Below are 18,476 nucleotides of genomic sequence, written 5' to 3'. Positions count from 1 at the left end.
ATACCTGGATGATGTGAGGTGGAGCTAGAAGGTGGGGTGAGAAAACGGTAGACCTTTTCATCATTCTTGAAATTTTAAGCATATTTTTTTTAGCAAGGAAGGGATGTGAGGGGAGAAAGTGGAAACAATAAGCTTAGCAATCTATCTATCTAGTCTGTGTGAGGTGCTATAACAAAAATACCATAGACCAAGAGGCTTATAAACAAGAGAAATTTCCTACAGTTCTGGAGGCCAGGAGGTCCAGGATGCAGGCACTGGCAGAGTCAGTGTCTGGTGAGAGCCCACTTTCTCGTAGCCTTCTTGCTGTGTCCTCACTGGCCAATGGGGCAAGAGTTTCCTCAGAGCTTCTTTTATAAGAACACTGATCCTGTTCAAAAGGGCTCCACCTCTCAATCCCATCACTCTGAGGGGTGGGATTTCAACATATGAATTTTAGGAGGACACAAACATTTAATCTATAGCACAATTATTTATGGTTTTCTAATAAGGAGGGGTTGGGGGCTCTGCAAAAAAATGGTAGCCAGAGGGCACTGTAGGGTCAAAATGAGAGTCTTTTTTTTAATTAAAGATAGGGGACATTCAGCGTGTTTTCAGGCTGATGGGGATGATCCAGACACTTAGATTGTATCATGCCTTTTGCTATATTACTGAACCTTTTTTAAAAATAAAATTTTTAATGTTTATTTTTTGAGAGAGAGAGAGAGAGAGAGACAGTGTGAGTGGAAGAGAGGCAGAGAGAGGGAGACACAGAATCTGAAGCAGGCTCCAGGCTCTGAGCTGACAGCTTGAACCCACAAACCATGACATCGTGACCTGAGCTGAAGATGGACTCTCAACGACTGAGCCACCCAGGTGCCCATATTTTACTGAGCCTTTTAAGTATTTCTTTTTCCATTAGATAAAAAGTTCCCTGAAAAGGAGTACCATACCTTCCTGTCTCTGTATCTCCTGCACCTCGCCTGTTTCTGACATACAGTAGGTGCTCAGCACATGTGTGTTGAGTGATGTTATTGAAAACCCTCCCATGGCTGTCCACCATCTGAATCTGTCCGTAACATCTCAGCCCCAAGTTCAGACTTGCATCTCCTCCCTGTAGTCAGGTCAGTGTGGGTTCAAATCCTCAGGAAAGACTCCCGAAAAGCAGCACAACTTCAAGCAGATGAAGAGGAGAAAGGAAGGCCTTGCTGACAGCGGGAATGACACGAACAAAATTAGTGGGACGTCGCTAATGACCGTGATGAGACGGTGTAGGGATGACGAGGGTTGCTGACATTCATTGACAGTCTGCTGTGCACCAAGAACTGTTGAACTTTTTCACGTGTTGATTCATTTAACCCTGACAAGAACTCTATGAGGAAGGTATTACCACCATTTTCAGTTGGGGAAACTAAGGCAGAGAGAGAGCAAGTAAGTTGTCCAAGGTCACATAGCTATTAAGGAATGAAAACACATGGGACAAAAAAGAAGATTGCCCTAATATAGCGAGTTGATTTGATTCAAACAATCAAACAAACAAAAAGAAGGGTTTATTCTTGTACTTTTCCTGTCATTCCTGTTCCTTCCTGCCCACCACCAAATATTTCATAAATATATGCCTGAGCTTATTTGCCACAACTCTGCAAAAACACCCCTTAGTCCCTGACCCAACGGGTGAGGAGTCCATTGTAATTCTTGCTCCTGGATATAGTTACAGAAATAATGCCAACGAGTTTTCCTAGCTTCATTTCTTTGATTTCACTTCCTTTCCCAAACACACTGGGGCATGTTTAAAATTAGTTTCTTTCTACAAGCAGAAATTTGCCCTTGAAATTCAGATTTGTGTCTAACGTGATTTTTTTTTTCCCTGCTTCCTTGACTTGGGCCAAATATGAGACCTAAATGCATAAACTCATTTCCTCCCTTACTACTTCTCTTCCTTTCCATATTCATGCCTCCCTTTGGAAAATCTCCCTTTTCCCAAACACACTTGTAAAACTCATTTACCAGCGAGTTAGGGGAAATTTTACTTTTACTTACTGCTCTTGGGATTACTTGAACTTAACGCTATTGAATATAAAAAAATGTTCTGTTTCATCAGGTTTCTCCTGGTTGAGAACCACCTGAAGGCCCTGTTATGGGCTGAATTGTGCCCCTCCCCCAAATTATTAAGTTGAAGCCCTAACCCAGGTACTTCAGAATGTGGCTAGTTTTAGATAAGGTCTTTAATGAGGTAATTCAGTTAAAATGAGGTCTTTCAGATGGGCCATAATTTAATATGACTGGAGATCAGCACACGGGCACACACGAAGGAAGGACCATCTGAAGACACAGAGAGGAGGCCATTTACAGCCAAGCAGAGAGGCCCCGGAACAAACCAATCCTCCCAACGTCTTTGTCTCAGACTTCTAGCTCCAGAATTGTAAGAAAATTAATTTCTGCCATTTAACCACCTAGTTTGTGGTATTTTGTTATGACAGCCCTAGCAAATTAACACACGCCCCCAACTCTACACTCACCTCTTTACTGGGTCACTCAGCCTCCAAACCTGTATGTTCAACAGCCCACTGGACTGGGTACCCCGCAGACACTTCACACGCAGTGTGTCCAAAGCAGAAGCCTCTGCCTGCCCTTCCTCCAGAGCTCCCCATCTCAGTGATGGGGACAAACCAGAAATCTATGTGCCATTCTTGCCTCAGCTGTCCCTCCATTCCCACTTCTATCAGTTATAAAGTTCTGTCCATTCTACCTCTTGAATCTCCTCATTTCTTAACTTTTTGTTTGCACTGAAAGATGTCAAACCCAGGGACACCTGGGTGGCTCAGTCATGATCTCGTGGTTCGTGAGTTCGAGCCCCACATCCGGCTCACCACGGTCAGTACAGAGGCCGCTTTGGATCCTCTGTCTCCTGCTCTCTTTGCCCTGCCCCTGCTTGAGCTCTCTCAGAAATAAGTAAAACATTAAAAACTTTAAAAAAAAAAAAAAAGAAAAATGTCAAACCCAAAGAAAAATTGAAAGAATATAATGAATACCTGTATGTGCCTCACTAAATTATTTAATATTTTCTATATTTGTTTCCACTTCCCCCATATATACTATTTTTACATACTATTCTGTGTATACATACTATGTACATATAATAGTATATATTATTTTTTTTTCCTGAGCCATTTGAAACTCCATTACAAACACCATGGTATTTCACCTCTGAATATTTCAGCACGCACTTTTTAATAAAGGTATCCTTGCCACATAGCCTCAATATCACTACTGTACCTAGAACTTAACATTTAAGTAATACATTTTAATATACTATCCATATTTAAATTTTACCAGTTGTCCCCAAATATCTTCTTTCCCTTCTCCTTCCTTTTCCCTTCCCCATTCTTTCACACACCATATATACATTAAAAAAAATTTTTTTTTCTTTAACACTTATTTATTATTGACAGACACAGAGCGTGAGCAGGGGAGGGGTAGAGAGAGGGGGAGACACAGAATCTGAAGCAGGCTCCAGGCTCTGAGCTGTAAGCACAGAGACCGATGCGGGGCTCGAACTCACAGACTGCGAGATCGTTAACTGAGCCGAAGCCAGTCGCCCAACCAACTGAGCCACCCAGGCGCCCCACACCATATATACATTTAACATGAGTACATACAGATACCTCCAATTCAAATCTAATGCCACAAGATTCTATGTTTTCTCTACATGTATGTATCCCACAATGTAAGCCCTAGTTCCCAAGACATCAATAGATACAATTGCTCTAGATCTTACAATATATACAAAATAGTTTCAGAGTTATGAGACTACTACATCTATCATTAGCAAACTTACTAAGTAAAATTTAAGATCTTTTGTGCTTCTTTTGGTCCTTAGAATATCTCTCTCACCAGGAATATATGGTCTGAATATTGTATTCAAGTTTCTTGAAGTTTTTAAAATTTTCTTCTGTAATGTTTATTTGTTTTTGAGAGAGAGAGAGAGAGAGAGAAAGAGTGTGAACAGGGTAGGGCCAGAGAGAGGGAGACACAGAATCGGAAGAAGGCTCCAGGCTCCGAGCTGTCAGCACAGGGGCCAAGGTGAGGCTTGAACTCCTGAACCAAGAGATCATGACCTGAGCTGAAGTCGGATGCCTACCCGACTGAGCCACCCAGATGCCCCTCAAGTTTCTTGAAATTTTTAATCTGACTAGATTTTAATTTGAAATTCAGTTAATTTATCTTAAATTTTGTGATTTTTTAAAAAAATCCTTTTATTTTTTAAAATATTTACATTCACATAGAAGTCAAAACTTTATAAAAGGAATACTCAAAGTACTAATGTTAGCAAGATGGCCAAACAAGACACTCCTTGCTCATATCTGCCACCTCCCACACACAATAATCTGGCATCCATCCAGGGACAAAAGGGTCTTTGAGGGAGCTTTGAGATCCAGGTAGATTGTGAAACCCTGATGCAGTCCAAAACCAAGGAGAGCTGTTGTGAGAAGGCAAGCCTGTGCCCAGGCTGCTGATTCACCAACCGTGGTCATGGCTACAGATGCAGAAACAGCTCTGTACCCTGAGGACTTGGCTACAGCCCCATTTGGCTTTGGTTCTGTCACCAGCACCATATGCTAAAGAACTTGGGAGGAGTCACACCTACACATGCACTGGGTAATAGGCATACGGATCCCAGTCCTGGCTGCAGACACCGAGGTGGCCAGTGAACTGTCTCCAAGACACTGTTGGCTGGGATCCAGCAGCCCCCGAAAGTAAGCCTGCCAAACTTGGTCAAACTGCAGATTTTGAAACAGCCCTGGAACTGGACTCTAGCCCATCCCAGCAGCAGTCTGTGAACTCCTGCTGGCACCAGGACCTGGCAGGAGATACTCCCATCTGTCACCTGGAGATCTTGAAAGGACCCTATACATGGTTCTGACCCCTCCAGCCATGGTCACACAGCAATCCAGCCCACCCAGGGACCTGATAGGAGACAAGCCAATCCATGCTTCCACAGACAAGGATGTCCTATTTTCATTACTGTTCCCTCCACCCTATTGCCACTTGGTAATCAATTTAATTAGGTGGTCAATTAACAAATCGAGATGTGTTCATTTTATTCCCTTATTAAAAAAGTAACTTGCTTTTCTCAAAAATATATCTGGAAAGCCAGTCTATATTATTTCCTAGAGATAGTCGCCATTCTTTTTACTGCAACATACCATGTTTCCTTAATTCTAAGACTCACATTCCTTTCTATTTCAGCATTTCAACACCAAAACCAGTCTTAAATAGGTGCCAAATGAATCTACCAGCCACAAGGCAGACAGAGAAGTTGTCACAGTTTTTTCCTGTGCAGTTCCCTATTCATTTGCTTCTTAATCCAAGTGAAATACTTGAAAGAGCAGCATCATATGAAGTTCAATTCTGCATACTTTGGACTGCTATTTGTTTCTGACCATGTGCTTAAAATTATTGTGATGTAGTATTAAAACAAAAAGTTGCCATTTATGCGAATGATGGCCTGTCATATACCAGACAGTGCAATTAAATGTAGTAGACACAGCCAAGTCTCTGGGGAGCAATGATAAATTTCAGGGCAAAGGTTAGTGTGAGCCATTTATGCATCAGGAAGGACAGAGGCACTAGACATTTATCAGTTCAAAGCTTTCAGCTGACTTGCAAGAGAAGCTTTTATAATTCCAGCTTTACTAATGAAGAAAAAAAGACCAAATACAAAATAGAGTTGGTGGGAATGCAAACTGGTGCAGCCGCTCTGGAAAACAGTATGGAGGTTCCTCAAAAAATTAGAAATAGAACTACCCTACGACCCAACAATTGCACTACTAAGTATTTATTCACGGGATATAGGGGTGCTGTTTCGAAGGGGCACATGCACCCCCATGTTTATAGCAGCACTATCAACAATAGCCAAAGTACGTAAAGAGCCCAAATGTCCATCAGTGGATGAATGGATAAAGAAGATGTGGTGTATATATATATAACGGAGTATTACTTGGCACTCAAAGAGCATGAAATCTTGCCATTTGCAACTATGTGGATGGAACAAGGGTATTATGCTAAGTGAAATTAGAGAAAGACAAATATGACTTCACTCATATGAGGACTTTAACAGACAAAACAGATGAACACAAGGGAAGGGAAATAAAAATAATATAAAAACAGGGAGGGAGACAAAACAGAAGAGACTCATAAATATGGAGAACAAACAGGGTTATTGGAGGAGTTGTGGGAGGGGGGATAGGCTAAATGGGTAAGGGGCACTAAGGAATCTACTCCTGAAATCACTGTTGCACTATATGATAACTAATTTGGATGTAAATTAAAAAAAATTAAAAGAATAGAGTTGGAATCCTGGCTACTGTTTCTAGTCCTCAAAAGTTTTCAGGTGATTCTAAAACTGACAATCAAGATTACATACACAGGGTGCCTGCTTTCAATGCTGCTATTTGACAATGTACTGGAAGGTCTTGCCAGAGCAATTAGGTATAAATGAACGGATAAATGAATAGCATTCAAACTGAAAAGAAGTCAAACTATCTCTATTCACAGATGACATGATCATATATATAGAAGATCCCAAAGGATTCACAAGAAAGCTAATAAACAAATTCAGCAGTTTTAGGAAATAAGATGAACCCACAAATATCAGTTTGTTTCTATACACCAGCAATGAACAATCTGAAAAGGCAATTAAGAAAACAATCTAAAAGAATAAAATACGTAGGATTAAAATGAATCAAGGGGCGCCTGGGTGGCGCAGTCGGTTAAGCGTCCGACTTCAGCCAGGTCACGATCTCGCGGTCCGGGAGTTCGAGCCCCGCGTCGGGCTCTGGGCTGATGGCTCAGAGCCTGGAGCCTGTTTCCGATTCTGTGTCTCCCTCTCTCTCTGCCCCTCCCCCGTTCATGCTCTGTCTCTCTCTGTCCCAAAAATAAATAAACGTTGAAAAAAAAAATTAAAAAAAAAAATGAATCAAGGAGGTAAAAGACTTGCATGCTGAAAACCACAAAACATCACTGAAATAATTTAAAGAAGACCTAAATAAATGGAAAGACATTCTGTGTTCATGAACTGGAAGACTCCATGTTGTAAAGATGATAAAATTGATCTATAGATTTAATGTAATCCCAATCAAAATTCCAAGGGCATATTTTGCATAACTGGCATACAATTCGTATGGAATTACAAGGATCCCAAAAAGCTAAGAGAATCTTGGAAAAGAAGAACCAAATCAAGGACTCACACTTTCTGATTTCTGAAACTTCCCACAAATCAAAACAGCATGGTACTAGCATAAGGATTGACATATAGACCAATGGAAAACAAGTGAGAGTGCAGACTCCTAGATCTATGGCCAACTGATTTTCAACAAGGGTGCCAAGATCATTCAATGAGGGAAAGAATAGTCTCATTAACAAATGCTGCTGGGCCAACTGGATATCTACATGCAAAAGAATAAAGTTGGACTCACTACCTCATGCAATATTAACAAATCAACTCAAAATGGATCAGTGGCCTAAATATAAGAACTCAAGCCATGCAATTCTTGAAAGAAAATATAGGGGTAGGGACGCCTACCTGGCACAGTCAGGGGAGTGTGGTGCTCTCGATCTCATGGTCGTGAGTTCAAGCCCCACGCTGGATGTAGAGATTAAGTTTTAAGATTTTATTTAATAACATATAAGTGTAAATCATCATGACTTTGGATTTGGCAATCGATTTGTCTCAGATACAGCACCAAAAGCATGAATGTAAAGAAACAAAATGGACTTCATCAAAATTAAAAACTATTGTACATCAAAAGACATTAACAAGAAAGCGGAAAGACACTCTTGGCCTCACGTTAACTCACCACCACTACTTCAAGGAAAACAATTAGAGCTAAGAAACATAATTGGAGGGACACCTGGGTGGCTCAGTTGGTTTAGCATCCAACTTCAGCTCAGGTCATGATCTCATGGTTTGTGGGTTTGAGCCCCACATCCGGCTCTGTGCTGATTCTGTGTCTCCCTCTCACTCTGCCCCTCGCTCTCTCTCTCTCTCTCCCCTGAAAAGAAACATTAAAAAAATTTATTCAAGTACCGCCCAATTATGTTTTTTTAGTTTTCTATTCTCCAAAGAAGATATACAAAAGGCCAACAGGTAAGTGAAAAGATGCTCAACATCATTACTCATTAGGAAAATGCACATCAAAACCACAATGAGGTATCACTTCACACCCACTATGATGGCTATAATTAAAAAAAAAAAAGAAAATAACAAAATAACAAGTGTTGCCTAGGATGTAGAGAAATTGGAACCCTCATAAACTGCTGGTGGAAATGTAAAATGGCTCAGCAGCTGTGAAACAGTTTGGCAGTTCTTGTAGGAATTAAACACAGAATTAACATATGACCCATTGATTCCACTTTTAGGTATGTAACCCAAAGATTTGAAAATGGGTACTCAAACATACCAGCACTAGTTACAAGTTGGAAACGGCCCAAATGTCCATCAGTGGATGAATGAATGGATAAACAAATCTGTTGAGCATCCAACTTTTGATTTCGGCTCAGGTCATGATCCCAGTGTGATGGGATCAAGCCCTGCATTTGGGTCCATGCTGAGCGTGGAGCCTGGTTAAGATTCCCTCCCTCTCTCCCTCTCCCCCTTCCCCTTCAGCCCCTCTCCCCACTCCAGTGCACTCTCTCCTCTAAAATAAAAACAATTAAAAAAATAAAATTTTAAAAATTTAATAAAACGAAGTATTGATAAATGCTACAACGTAGACGAATTTGAGACATTAGAAGCCAGACATATAATTCCATTTATATGAAATATACAGAAGACCTAAATCCATGGAGACAGAACACAATCATGGTTGCCCATGGCTGCTAGAGAAGGGGAATGGAGAGCAACTGGTGAATAAGTACAGGGTTTCCTCCTGGAACTAGATGGAAATAGTGGATGGGTAACACTGTCCGTGTACTAAATGTCAATGAATTGTTTACTTAAAAATGATTAATTCTGTTACATCATTTTCACCTCATTACAGAAAAAATTACACAGGTTTTAAATGCATCATTTCACAAACCTTCTAGACATTAAAACTAAATGATCAAACAGGATTTGGTAGAACATTTCAACTTTGAATGTAAAATAGGCCTAAACTAAAATCTTTGCGATACTGAAGTGGAAGATGGGATGTAATAATCTTGGAAAGTAAATTGTTGTTTACCTGAAATACAGGAGTTTTTATTTCTCGAAGAATAAATATGGAATAAATATGTAATAGGCAATAAACATTCCTTCCTTCAGGATACTGATTCCAAGTGTGGATTTCCGAGTTACACTACCTGGGTTCCCATGCTTGTCTTCCCAGGAATGTTCTGGAGCACTATCAAATGCACTGTATCTTTCTCCCATCTTTTATACTATTAAGAGTTGCATCACTGCAGATTCAAGATTTACTATAACACATTCACTTATTCTCCCTCGGCTGGCTGGTTCCATGCTACCACACTGCAATACATTAATACATACAAGGGCTGGGGTTATAATTTAACAAATATTTACTGAGCACTTACATGTGCCATGCACTGTGCTGTGCCCTAAGTGTCCCACAGGGAAGTTAAGATAGGATCCCTGGCCTCATTTATCACTTAGTAGTGGACACAGACCATAAACATACCATTTAGGTATCATGATTAAGTATGAGAAAGAAAAACAGAGATAAAAAGAGGAGTACGATTTTAGGTAGCATGGTCAGGAAGGGTTTGTCTTGGGAGTGACATCTAATCCGAAAAGACCTGCATGGCATTAACGAATGGCAATAGAGGAATTTGTGGGAAGTTTGAGGCCAGGGACAAGAGATGGGAAAGCATTTAACTGCAGTGGAAAGTAAATGGCACATTTCCAGCAAGGGAATGATAGAATTTGGCGTTTTAGATTCTAGAGGCAAGAGAGAACCAGGAAGACTATTTGGGACGCACCGATGGTGGCCTGGACTGAGGGTAACTGCGGTTAATGGCTTGCGCGAAAGGAAAGGTGTTAATTCTGCGACAGAAAACGATGACTGCAGGGCGACAGGTTAGAGGACATGCACAAAAACAAACCACGGCTTTCGAGTCATCCTGCTGTGAACAGCCGGAACCAGGGCAGAGCAAGCTTCTGAACCAAAAGTAACTAAAAATCTTCGGACACTAAGGTACAGGAGAGGCCAAGAGAGTTGAACTCCGCTCCTGCCTTCCTTCTGTGGTAGAAGCAGATGCAGAATGGCCAAGACGGAGCTGGGACCCCGCTCTGGCCCAGGAGGGTGCGGGACAGACTGAGCAGTGGACATGCTAACCTTCAGAAACAAAAAACAAAAAAACAAAAACGAACAAAAAAAACGTCACGGCGAGAATAGCACAAACAGCTCGCGGAACTAACCCTTCTACACTAATTAAACCCGGCTCCGGATGTGCCGCCCACCTATGCTCACTTCCGCTATCCCAGACGTCCTCTAACCTCGCGAGAACTAGAAGTGCCTATGAGACGTGGGCTAAGCGGAAGTCGGGCCTCTTTTTTCGTGGCGCTTCGGAGGCGGTAGGCAGCCTCACCATGAAGGTAGGAAGCGGTGGAGGGTTTTGGACTAGGCTTGGGGTACGTGAATCGTGCCCCAGGACGCTGCATTACCGCAGTCCTAGCTCTCCAAAATTCTAGCTGTAGGCTGAGGAGAGTCTGAGGCGGGAGAAAGTTCTCCATTCTTGGGGCCACGGGTTCTTGGGAGAGCGGATGGCGAGCGATTACAGCTGGAGCCGCGCCGGGCGGGGAGCGCCATGGTGGCGTCCTCACGCCCTGCGGGACAGATAATGACCCTGCTGCCTAGTTGCGGCCCGTAACTCGGGCTCCTTGCTCTGGTAGGCCACACGGCCACGGAGGGCCCTTCGCGCCGGGGTCATTCCGCGATGCTTGAGGAAAAATTAGCCCGGGTTTTAGGGCGGTGCTTCCGCGTTATTCTATACACACGTTTTAGCTAGTAAAACGTATTTCAGCATTTCTGCTCGTTGTCTGTTGCATAAAAGGCTTGTGGCAATGGAATTACCTTTGTAAATTCATTGGTTCTCTAAAGCTTTCCCCCCCCCCCCCCCTTAATCCTTAGCTGAACATCTCTTTCCCAGCTACTGGCTGCCAGAAACTCATTGAAGTGGACGATGAACGCAAACTTCGTACCTTTTATGAGAAGCGAATGGCCACAGAAGTTGCTGCTGATGCTTTAGGGGAAGAATGGAAGGTAAAAGTTGACTATTAAATTGTTGAAGCTGTGTAAGAGGTAGTAAACGTAGTTGGTAATTGGTGTATGTAGTGCGGTTCAAACTCCGGGTTGTCCTCTGACCTTGGGCTGGTTCCTTGCAAGTGTACCTTTTTCGGGTAGCGTTATCACCTTGCAGGGTTTTGTAGGTCACATGGGAAAATATACCTAAAGTTCTTGCCCTGCAAGCTGATAATATCCAAAGAGTATCTTTAAAAAGTGCCAACAGGGTTGTTTCTGGTTCACTTGTTTGTTCTTTTGTGGTTTCTTCACATAATCTTTCCTTTCCTAGAACTGTTAACATCTAGTATAAAAATATATAGGTTAGAAAGAGGGCTTGATTGATAGGAGTTTGCTAATTGATCTTGGCAAACTGAAAATAAAACTTCATAACCAAGTTTCAAATTGGTTTTAGCATACTTCTAGGATTTGGCGTATACTTCATAAGGGCCATAATCTTTTATTTTGCATCGTGTCATTGTATGTTACAGGGTTACGTGGTACGAATCAGTGGTGGCAATGACAAACAAGGCTTCCCCATGAAGCAGGGTGTCTTGACCCATGGCCGTGTCCGCCTACTGCTGAGTAAGGGGCATTCCTGCTACCGACCACGGAGGACTGGAGAAAGAAAGCGCAAATCTGTTCGGGGTTGCATCGTGGATGCCAATCTCAGTGTTCTCAACTTGGTCATTGTGAAAAAAGGTGAGGTTTCTTTGTGTTCTTGAGTGCAGTTTTTGTTGACATTGATTTAAAAGTTGATTACCCGAGTGTTTTTTATTTGCAGTGTCCACAGTTTGACCAGTGGACTTGTTTCTTTACCAGTGCATAAAGAGTAATTAGGATTTTTGTTTGTAAGAAAGTTGTGGGATTAAAAAGGTCTTTGATCACTTTTTCCTTTCAGGGGAGAAGGATATTCCTGGACTCACTGATACTACTGTGCCTCGGCGCCTGGGGCCCAAGAGAGCTAGCAGAATCCGCAAGCTTTTCAATCTCTCAAAGGAAGATGATGTCCGCCAGTATGTTGTGAGAAAGCCCCTAAATAAAGAAGGTAGGGGAGGTTTTGCAATTTAGAGTTTGCTCCATTTCATTTGTCTGTAGCATGTTGTGGGCATACTAAAAAGTAAGGTCTGCCCACTATGTATTTGCTTGGGGTTTAAGTTTTTTAGGAAAACTGGGGGAGAGGGTCAATATAGCCAGTTGGTATTAATCCTTGTCATATCTGATGATTCTCTAGAAGCATACTTGGAATTTTGCTTTGAGTCATTGATGTATAAGTTTATCTGAAGATGACTTCTATCAGATGTGTGAGGTTCATGACTTTGGGGTTAGGAGTCAGAAAAATTGATGAAAAATTCTGGGACTAGGATTGAACGTGCTCTCACATCCCCCCCCCCCCCCCATAATTTTGCTTTCTTTACATATTAGCGTTTCTATTGTTTGTTTATAGAAGAATTTATACTTTCATCAACTGAAGTTGCTTTAACTTCTGCCCACCCCTCCCCCCTTTTTAAGTCAAAATTTTTAAGTGTTGTTTTTGATAGAAAGCAAGTGCAAGCAGGCAAGGGGGAGGCAAGTGCAAGCAGGCAAGGGGGAGAGAGAATCCCAAGCAGGTTCTGCACTGGGGCGCGATCCCATAACTGTTGAGACCATGCCCTGAGCTGAACTAAGAGTCTTGACACTTAACCAGCTGAGCCATCCACGCACCCCTGGCCCTTATTTTCTCAGTCTTAGCTGTGGGTGGCAATAGTAGGAATTGTGGCCATTAGAAGAAAAACACTTTATTCAAAATACTAGGTCCAGGTGTTTGGGTTTTTGGAGCTTTTATATGTTAAGATGGTATATACTAGATACATAGTTTGTTAGGTAACATAATCCATTACCAGTGAGGTCTGTAGCACCTGTTTTCTGTGACATTAATGTCTGTAGTAAGGTATGTGTGTAGTAAAGTGTAGGAGTATTTTACATTACGTGGAATAAAGAGCATGTCAGTCCTGGTTGGGTTTTCCTGACAAGTCTGGAAAAATGTGGCTCCTGGCATATAGTGAGTGCTTATGGGTCAGTCCAAGATACCTGAACAGCTGTGTGCCAGGTACTATTTTAAGTGTAGAGGATATAGTATAAAAGAACAAGTTGTTCTCCTGAAGTTCACAGTTAGAAAAGGCAGGTACGTGGCAGTTGCCCATAACCACACCCCTGGAAATACTGCCAGTGTAGCCAGTGTTCTGGTTAACAGGCTTGTAATACAGGTTCTTAACATCTTTAAATAAGGGATTGTTTGACTTGTAGCAGCAGAACCTGAACAATTGAGCATTTCCTGTTAGAATATTTGCCTTAGCTATTTGTTAATCGCACTAGTTGTCCACAGACTCAAATGATTGCATCTGAAAAGGCTTTTGCTCCAAAGCACATTAGGATTTGGGATTCACAGACGACAAATGAAGATACTCTAAGCACAGCGTGTTGTACATTCTAATGTACGTGGTTTCATTCCCCAGATTGGCAGGATCTGCCTTGGCAAAATACTAGACTCAAGCACAAATGGGATTTCAAAGTGTGGTTAGGATATTGGTGCAGATAAGAGTTGTACTTAGTTTTCATAGATGAGTTAAACATACAGTTAATACGGTTTGAAAATAATGCTCCTGTGTCTTACAGTACAAATGTAGAATACCTTACAAAGACGATCTAACTGTGGAAGGGAAATCAAAATGGAGTAGGAAAAAGCTTGGGATAGGGCTTTGTCCAGGCAGAGTAACATGAATCTACATACGTTCTTGAACTTGACATTCAAAGTACTAATGTGTAACAGGCTGTCTTAGGATTAAATGCACTACGCAGGAAAACCCTGGCATCTAGTAGAAAAAGTCTGTTCACCTTGCAGAAGGACTTAATCAGCTACTTACATTTTGAGATTTAGCCCATCTTGTCTTTTTGTTTGACAGGGTAGTGTTTTAAATTATACAATAGTTCAGATTCAGCTTAAGGCCTCATACAGCTAAGTTTTCCTAGGTATTACTGTTAGTAATGTTTTTAAAATGTAGATGTGGATTCTGATGAACAAGGGTATTCTTGAGAAGTGATGGAATTCTTGTCTGAATTTTCAGGTAAGAAACCTCGAACCAAAGCACCCAAGATACAGCGTCTTGTTACTCCACGTGTCCTCCAACACAAACGTCGGCGCATTGCTTTGAAGAAGCAGCGCACGAAGAAAAACAAGGAAGAGGCTGCAGAATATGCTAAGCTTTTGGCCAAGAGAATGAAGGTAAGTCAAGATACCTGGTAGAAAAAGTCAGGCCTTACTTTGGATTTACATTTTTAAGTCAGACAAGCTATAACTGCTTTTTTGTTTTGTTTAGGAGGCCAAAGAAAAGCGCCAGGAACAGATTGCCAAGAGACGGAGGCTGTCTTCTCTGAGAGCTTCTACCTCAAAGTCTGAGTCCAGTCAAAAATGAGATTGTTGTAAGAGGAACAAATAAATAAGATCAGACGTCAAACTACCTTTATTGATTTTCTTCATTCATAAGAAACAAATTCTGGTCACAGAAAAGGAAGTGTGCAGGAGATCCCTTCAAGTGGAGAGGCTGAGACCACACTGGGACAGCGGTAGAGATGGCCAGGACAGGGTTCTGGGGGGATTGGGTGGATAGCTCAGGAAAGGATTCTGAGCAGAATGTCCACTGCTTTTTCAGTGAGTCATGGAACTTGGAAGTAAAGGACAGACTATTAATCTTTTGTATACTTTATTTTGAAGAATACAGTTTTAAAGGTCTATACATAATACATGAAAAGTGCCCTTATGAAGATGGACATTTGTCATACGTAAGTAAAAAAAAACCTTGTTAAAAGCATAGTTAACGGATACCATTTTAAAACAGTTCACAAAGCTTTTAAAACCAGTGCAAGTTGTATTAACAAAAAGCTTTTCACCTCTAGTGAATTGTTATGTTCATCCTTTTTATGGTTTCAGTGTGCCTTTAAGAAACACTCTTTGCATCAATGAAAGATGCACAAAGAGAAAGCATGCGTTTTCTAATTGTAGCCTGTCTAGTTTCTGTAGTAATTGCAGTGAGAACCAACCTTTTACAGACTAGAAGGATCATTAAAAGGCACGTTAGGCTTTAAGGGTAAAGAACAGGAGTTCCTTATTTGCTGGATTATACTTTTTTAACCACAGGTGAGTAAAATTTTCAAACTGCTTTTAACAGAGAGGAGCAGTGCTTCACAAAATGTGCAGTGATTCAGAAGTTTGGGGCCTGAGATTCTACATTACTTGCAAGATTCAGGCTAATACCAGTAATGCCATCCCCTAGACTGGACCACATAGAAGATTCTTAGGCAAAAGTGAGATCCCCATTGCTCTTCATACAGGGTACTGAAATGTTACATAAAAGGGGAAGTCTTGATTGGCAATTGATATTTTGTAAATTGAAGTCAAACTAAAAAGGCAGAAAAGGAAAATGAAGCATTTTAAAATGACCCAAACCAAAAAGGAGTAACACTGCAGTCATGGGGGGGGGGGGGTCACATAAAGGCCAGAAGTCAAGTCTGGTATACAGCCCAGAGTTTGTATTAACCAGTACTTGGTTGATTCCAATGTATGAAACATGAGAACCATCACCCTGCTTTCTCATATTAAGGAGTACAGTCACTAAAGTGGACAGATAATACTTGGGTTAGACTATTCTAGCTCATTAATCCCAGCAGATATAAGATTGAGAACTTTTTAAAAGAGGATGTTGGAGAATATTTCAACATTAAGAATGGTGTATCCTGCATTTCTAGTTTGCACCAAAAAATGAAAAGAGCAACAATTGAATATCCAAATATTAAGAGACTTTTTTATGCTTATATTCTGCTTACTGAACACAGTTAACCCTAACAAAGCGGGTTGCTATAATTAACCTACAAAATGCAGCTAAAGTTGTATCAGACTGTCCACTCCATATGTTAAAGGTTTAGCATTTAGGTAATGTTAAACAACAATCTGCACTAATTTGAAAGATTATTTGCAGAAGTTCTCCGGCTTTTAAGTTTTACACATTGCTACAACTCATTGTAAACATCTCTAAATCTATGGATAATAATTGTATATCTGGCTTTTTGGTTTTCCTTTGCAGTTTGTAGTGGTCCACTTTCTATGGTAGGTGCTAGAAAAGGCCTTTATGTGCTTTTAGTAAATTGATCCCTATTTCTTGACAGCAGCAGGCTAAGGTTTCCAATATAAAATGGATGAGTCATTTAGAATGTTACAGAAAGTTACTAGAAAATGCATACTTTGGTACAAATATGGCCAAATCTTAAATGTGTAAGGAGATGTTCATTACACTTCTTAGTAGGAAGTGCTTTTGGGGTAATTTAGTTCAAGTTAAGGCTTAAACAGTACTGGAATTCTAAAAGTCAAAAGGGGTAGAATTGTCCACATTTCAGGAGCTTTGAAGATGTGACAGAACAGCACAGCAAGCTTAAGAATTTTTCATTTTATTCAACCTGGGGTTTTTATTTGCAAGGTAATTCCAAACTTGATGGGGCAGTGTTAAATTGCAAAAATATATACTCTGAGACAGTGCAAACAATCCGCTTTAAGGTAATGAGAGTTCTGCATAATTTCTGACAAGTTCTTCCACTTAGCACTTTCACAATAAATTGAAATGAAATCTGCATAGGTCAGATTAACCCTGAAATGTTGGAAGACTGGTACAGTAACAAGTTCTTAAAGATTACACCAGGTGGGAGATTTGTAATGGAAATAATTTTTTAATCAGTTGGTCTAGTCATCCGCATAATTACTATAAAAGCACACGTATCAACCATTGGCTTTTTAAACCATGCAGAGTTAAGGCAAACATTTTTAATGAAAGGCATGATAAATGTCAGGCATGTGAGGTCATGATTTTCTTGAACCTACTGGCAACAAGCCTAATAAGCTTTAATGTTTTAAGACTTATTGATCGATCCTAAAAAACAGTATTTACAAATGCACAAATAATAAGCATAGAAATCTATTATACAAGAATAAAATTTCTGTGTGCAGTGCAAGTTTATCCCACAGGTTTTTAAAAGTGACCAATAGCAACAATTCATGTACCTGAACAATTTCAGGTCCAAAGAATAAAGAGGAGCATTTTAAACCTATTCCAATTTTGTAAATTATGAGGCTGATTTAATTTCATTTAAACTACATGATTGGCTCATTTATTCCAATCTTAAAGCTGTTGCAAATTAATGGTATTGGGAAGAGGATGAAAAGTAATGTGGATATTCAAGATAATCCATTAAGGAAGAAAATACATAATATGGATGAAGAAATAGAGGCAAGGCGGTTGTCATCAGACTTTAAGGTAATTTTGATTAATGACTACAGAGGAGTTTAGTAGTAGTCATTTAATAGCTGCAGACCCCTTTCAGAGAACTGTATTGCAACATGCAGTCTAAGAATTTTAATAAATATAATATGGCTGTACATACAAATACCTACACAGCCACACATATACACACATACACAAATAGTTGCTCTTATAATTGAGATTTCATTTGTTTGGGGGTTAGGCAAGTTTACATTAAACTACTACTCCCCAAACCCAATAGCTTCAAATATAAACAAAATGCCAAGAATTAATATTTCTCATCAACCTACATACACTGAGAAATCCAAAAAACAGTTTTCAAGCAGAGGCAGATAAAACCATTTAGAAGTTGCAAACCTTCAGACATGAACCCTGGGACATTTTAATGGCATTTTTATGTTGCAAGAGGATTCAGTATAAGCTACATTTCATTATATACTGTCCCAAGAGTTAACTTCATTTCACTTTCATCAATCGTTAGCATTTGGAACAAACCTTACATGTTTGCCAACTGAATCTATTTACCCTCAAGCTTTGTGCATCAAAAAATCTAGTGAACCTCTTACTTAAATGAGAGGCGCTCCAAAACACTTCCTGCACCATTCCACACTGATACTTGGTGGAGCATCAATTTTCTGTAACTTCTCAAGAATCTCTGAAGACAAATTATTGTATGCAAGTCCATATTCATTGTCGAAAGCCTCTGAAAGACATTTTCAAAAATGGAGTTGTAATTTGTGAAACAAAAGCCATAAATAGAAAAATGGTAGTCAAGTAAAGTCAAGTATATATATAAACTGCATATTTAAAAGTAGAAATCTTTTCAAAACTAACAGGAGTATTTACCCATACCAATTGCAATTGTGTAAATTACTTC

The 18,476-nt window shown here is 40.3% G+C and overlaps 2 protein-coding genes across 7 annotated transcripts in view; one reads left to right on the top strand and one right to left on the bottom strand.

Moving 5' to 3' along the window:
- The first annotated feature begins 10,311 nt into the window (after positions 1-10,311).
- On the top strand, positions 10,312-14,749 carry RPS6 (ribosomal protein S6). The gene is made up of 6 exons (XM_040481358.1): positions 10,312-10,570; positions 11,106-11,237; positions 11,747-11,957; positions 12,157-12,303; positions 14,360-14,517; positions 14,612-14,749. The coding sequence occupies exons 1-6, from the start codon at positions 10,565-10,567 to the stop codon at positions 14,705-14,707; spliced, it is 750 nt and encodes a 249-aa protein (XP_040337292.1). The 5' UTR covers positions 10,312-10,564; the 3' UTR covers positions 14,708-14,749.
- A 229-nt stretch (positions 14,750-14,978) lies between these two features.
- The window catches only part of DENND4C (DENN domain containing 4C), a 125,954-nt gene continuing 122,456 nt past the window's right edge, over positions 14,979-18,476 (bottom strand). For all 6 annotated transcript variants that reach the window (XM_040481351.1, XM_040481352.1, XM_040481354.1 and 3 more), the window contains one exon: positions 14,979-18,302. In XM_040481351.1, coding sequence (XP_040337285.1) covers positions 18,166-18,302 — 137 coding nt within the window. In that variant the 3' untranslated portion in view covers positions 14,979-18,165. The remainder of the gene's footprint in view (positions 18,303-18,476) is intronic.

The sequence above is a fragment of the Herpailurus yagouaroundi genome, unplaced genomic scaffold (genome assembly GCF_014898765.1).
Source record: "Herpailurus yagouaroundi ecotype Mexico unplaced genomic scaffold, PumYag 160, whole genome shotgun sequence".
Classification (NCBI taxonomy): Eukaryota; Metazoa; Chordata; class Mammalia; order Carnivora; family Felidae; genus Herpailurus; species Herpailurus yagouaroundi.
This window is presented reverse-complemented; position numbering and strand designations above follow the sequence as displayed.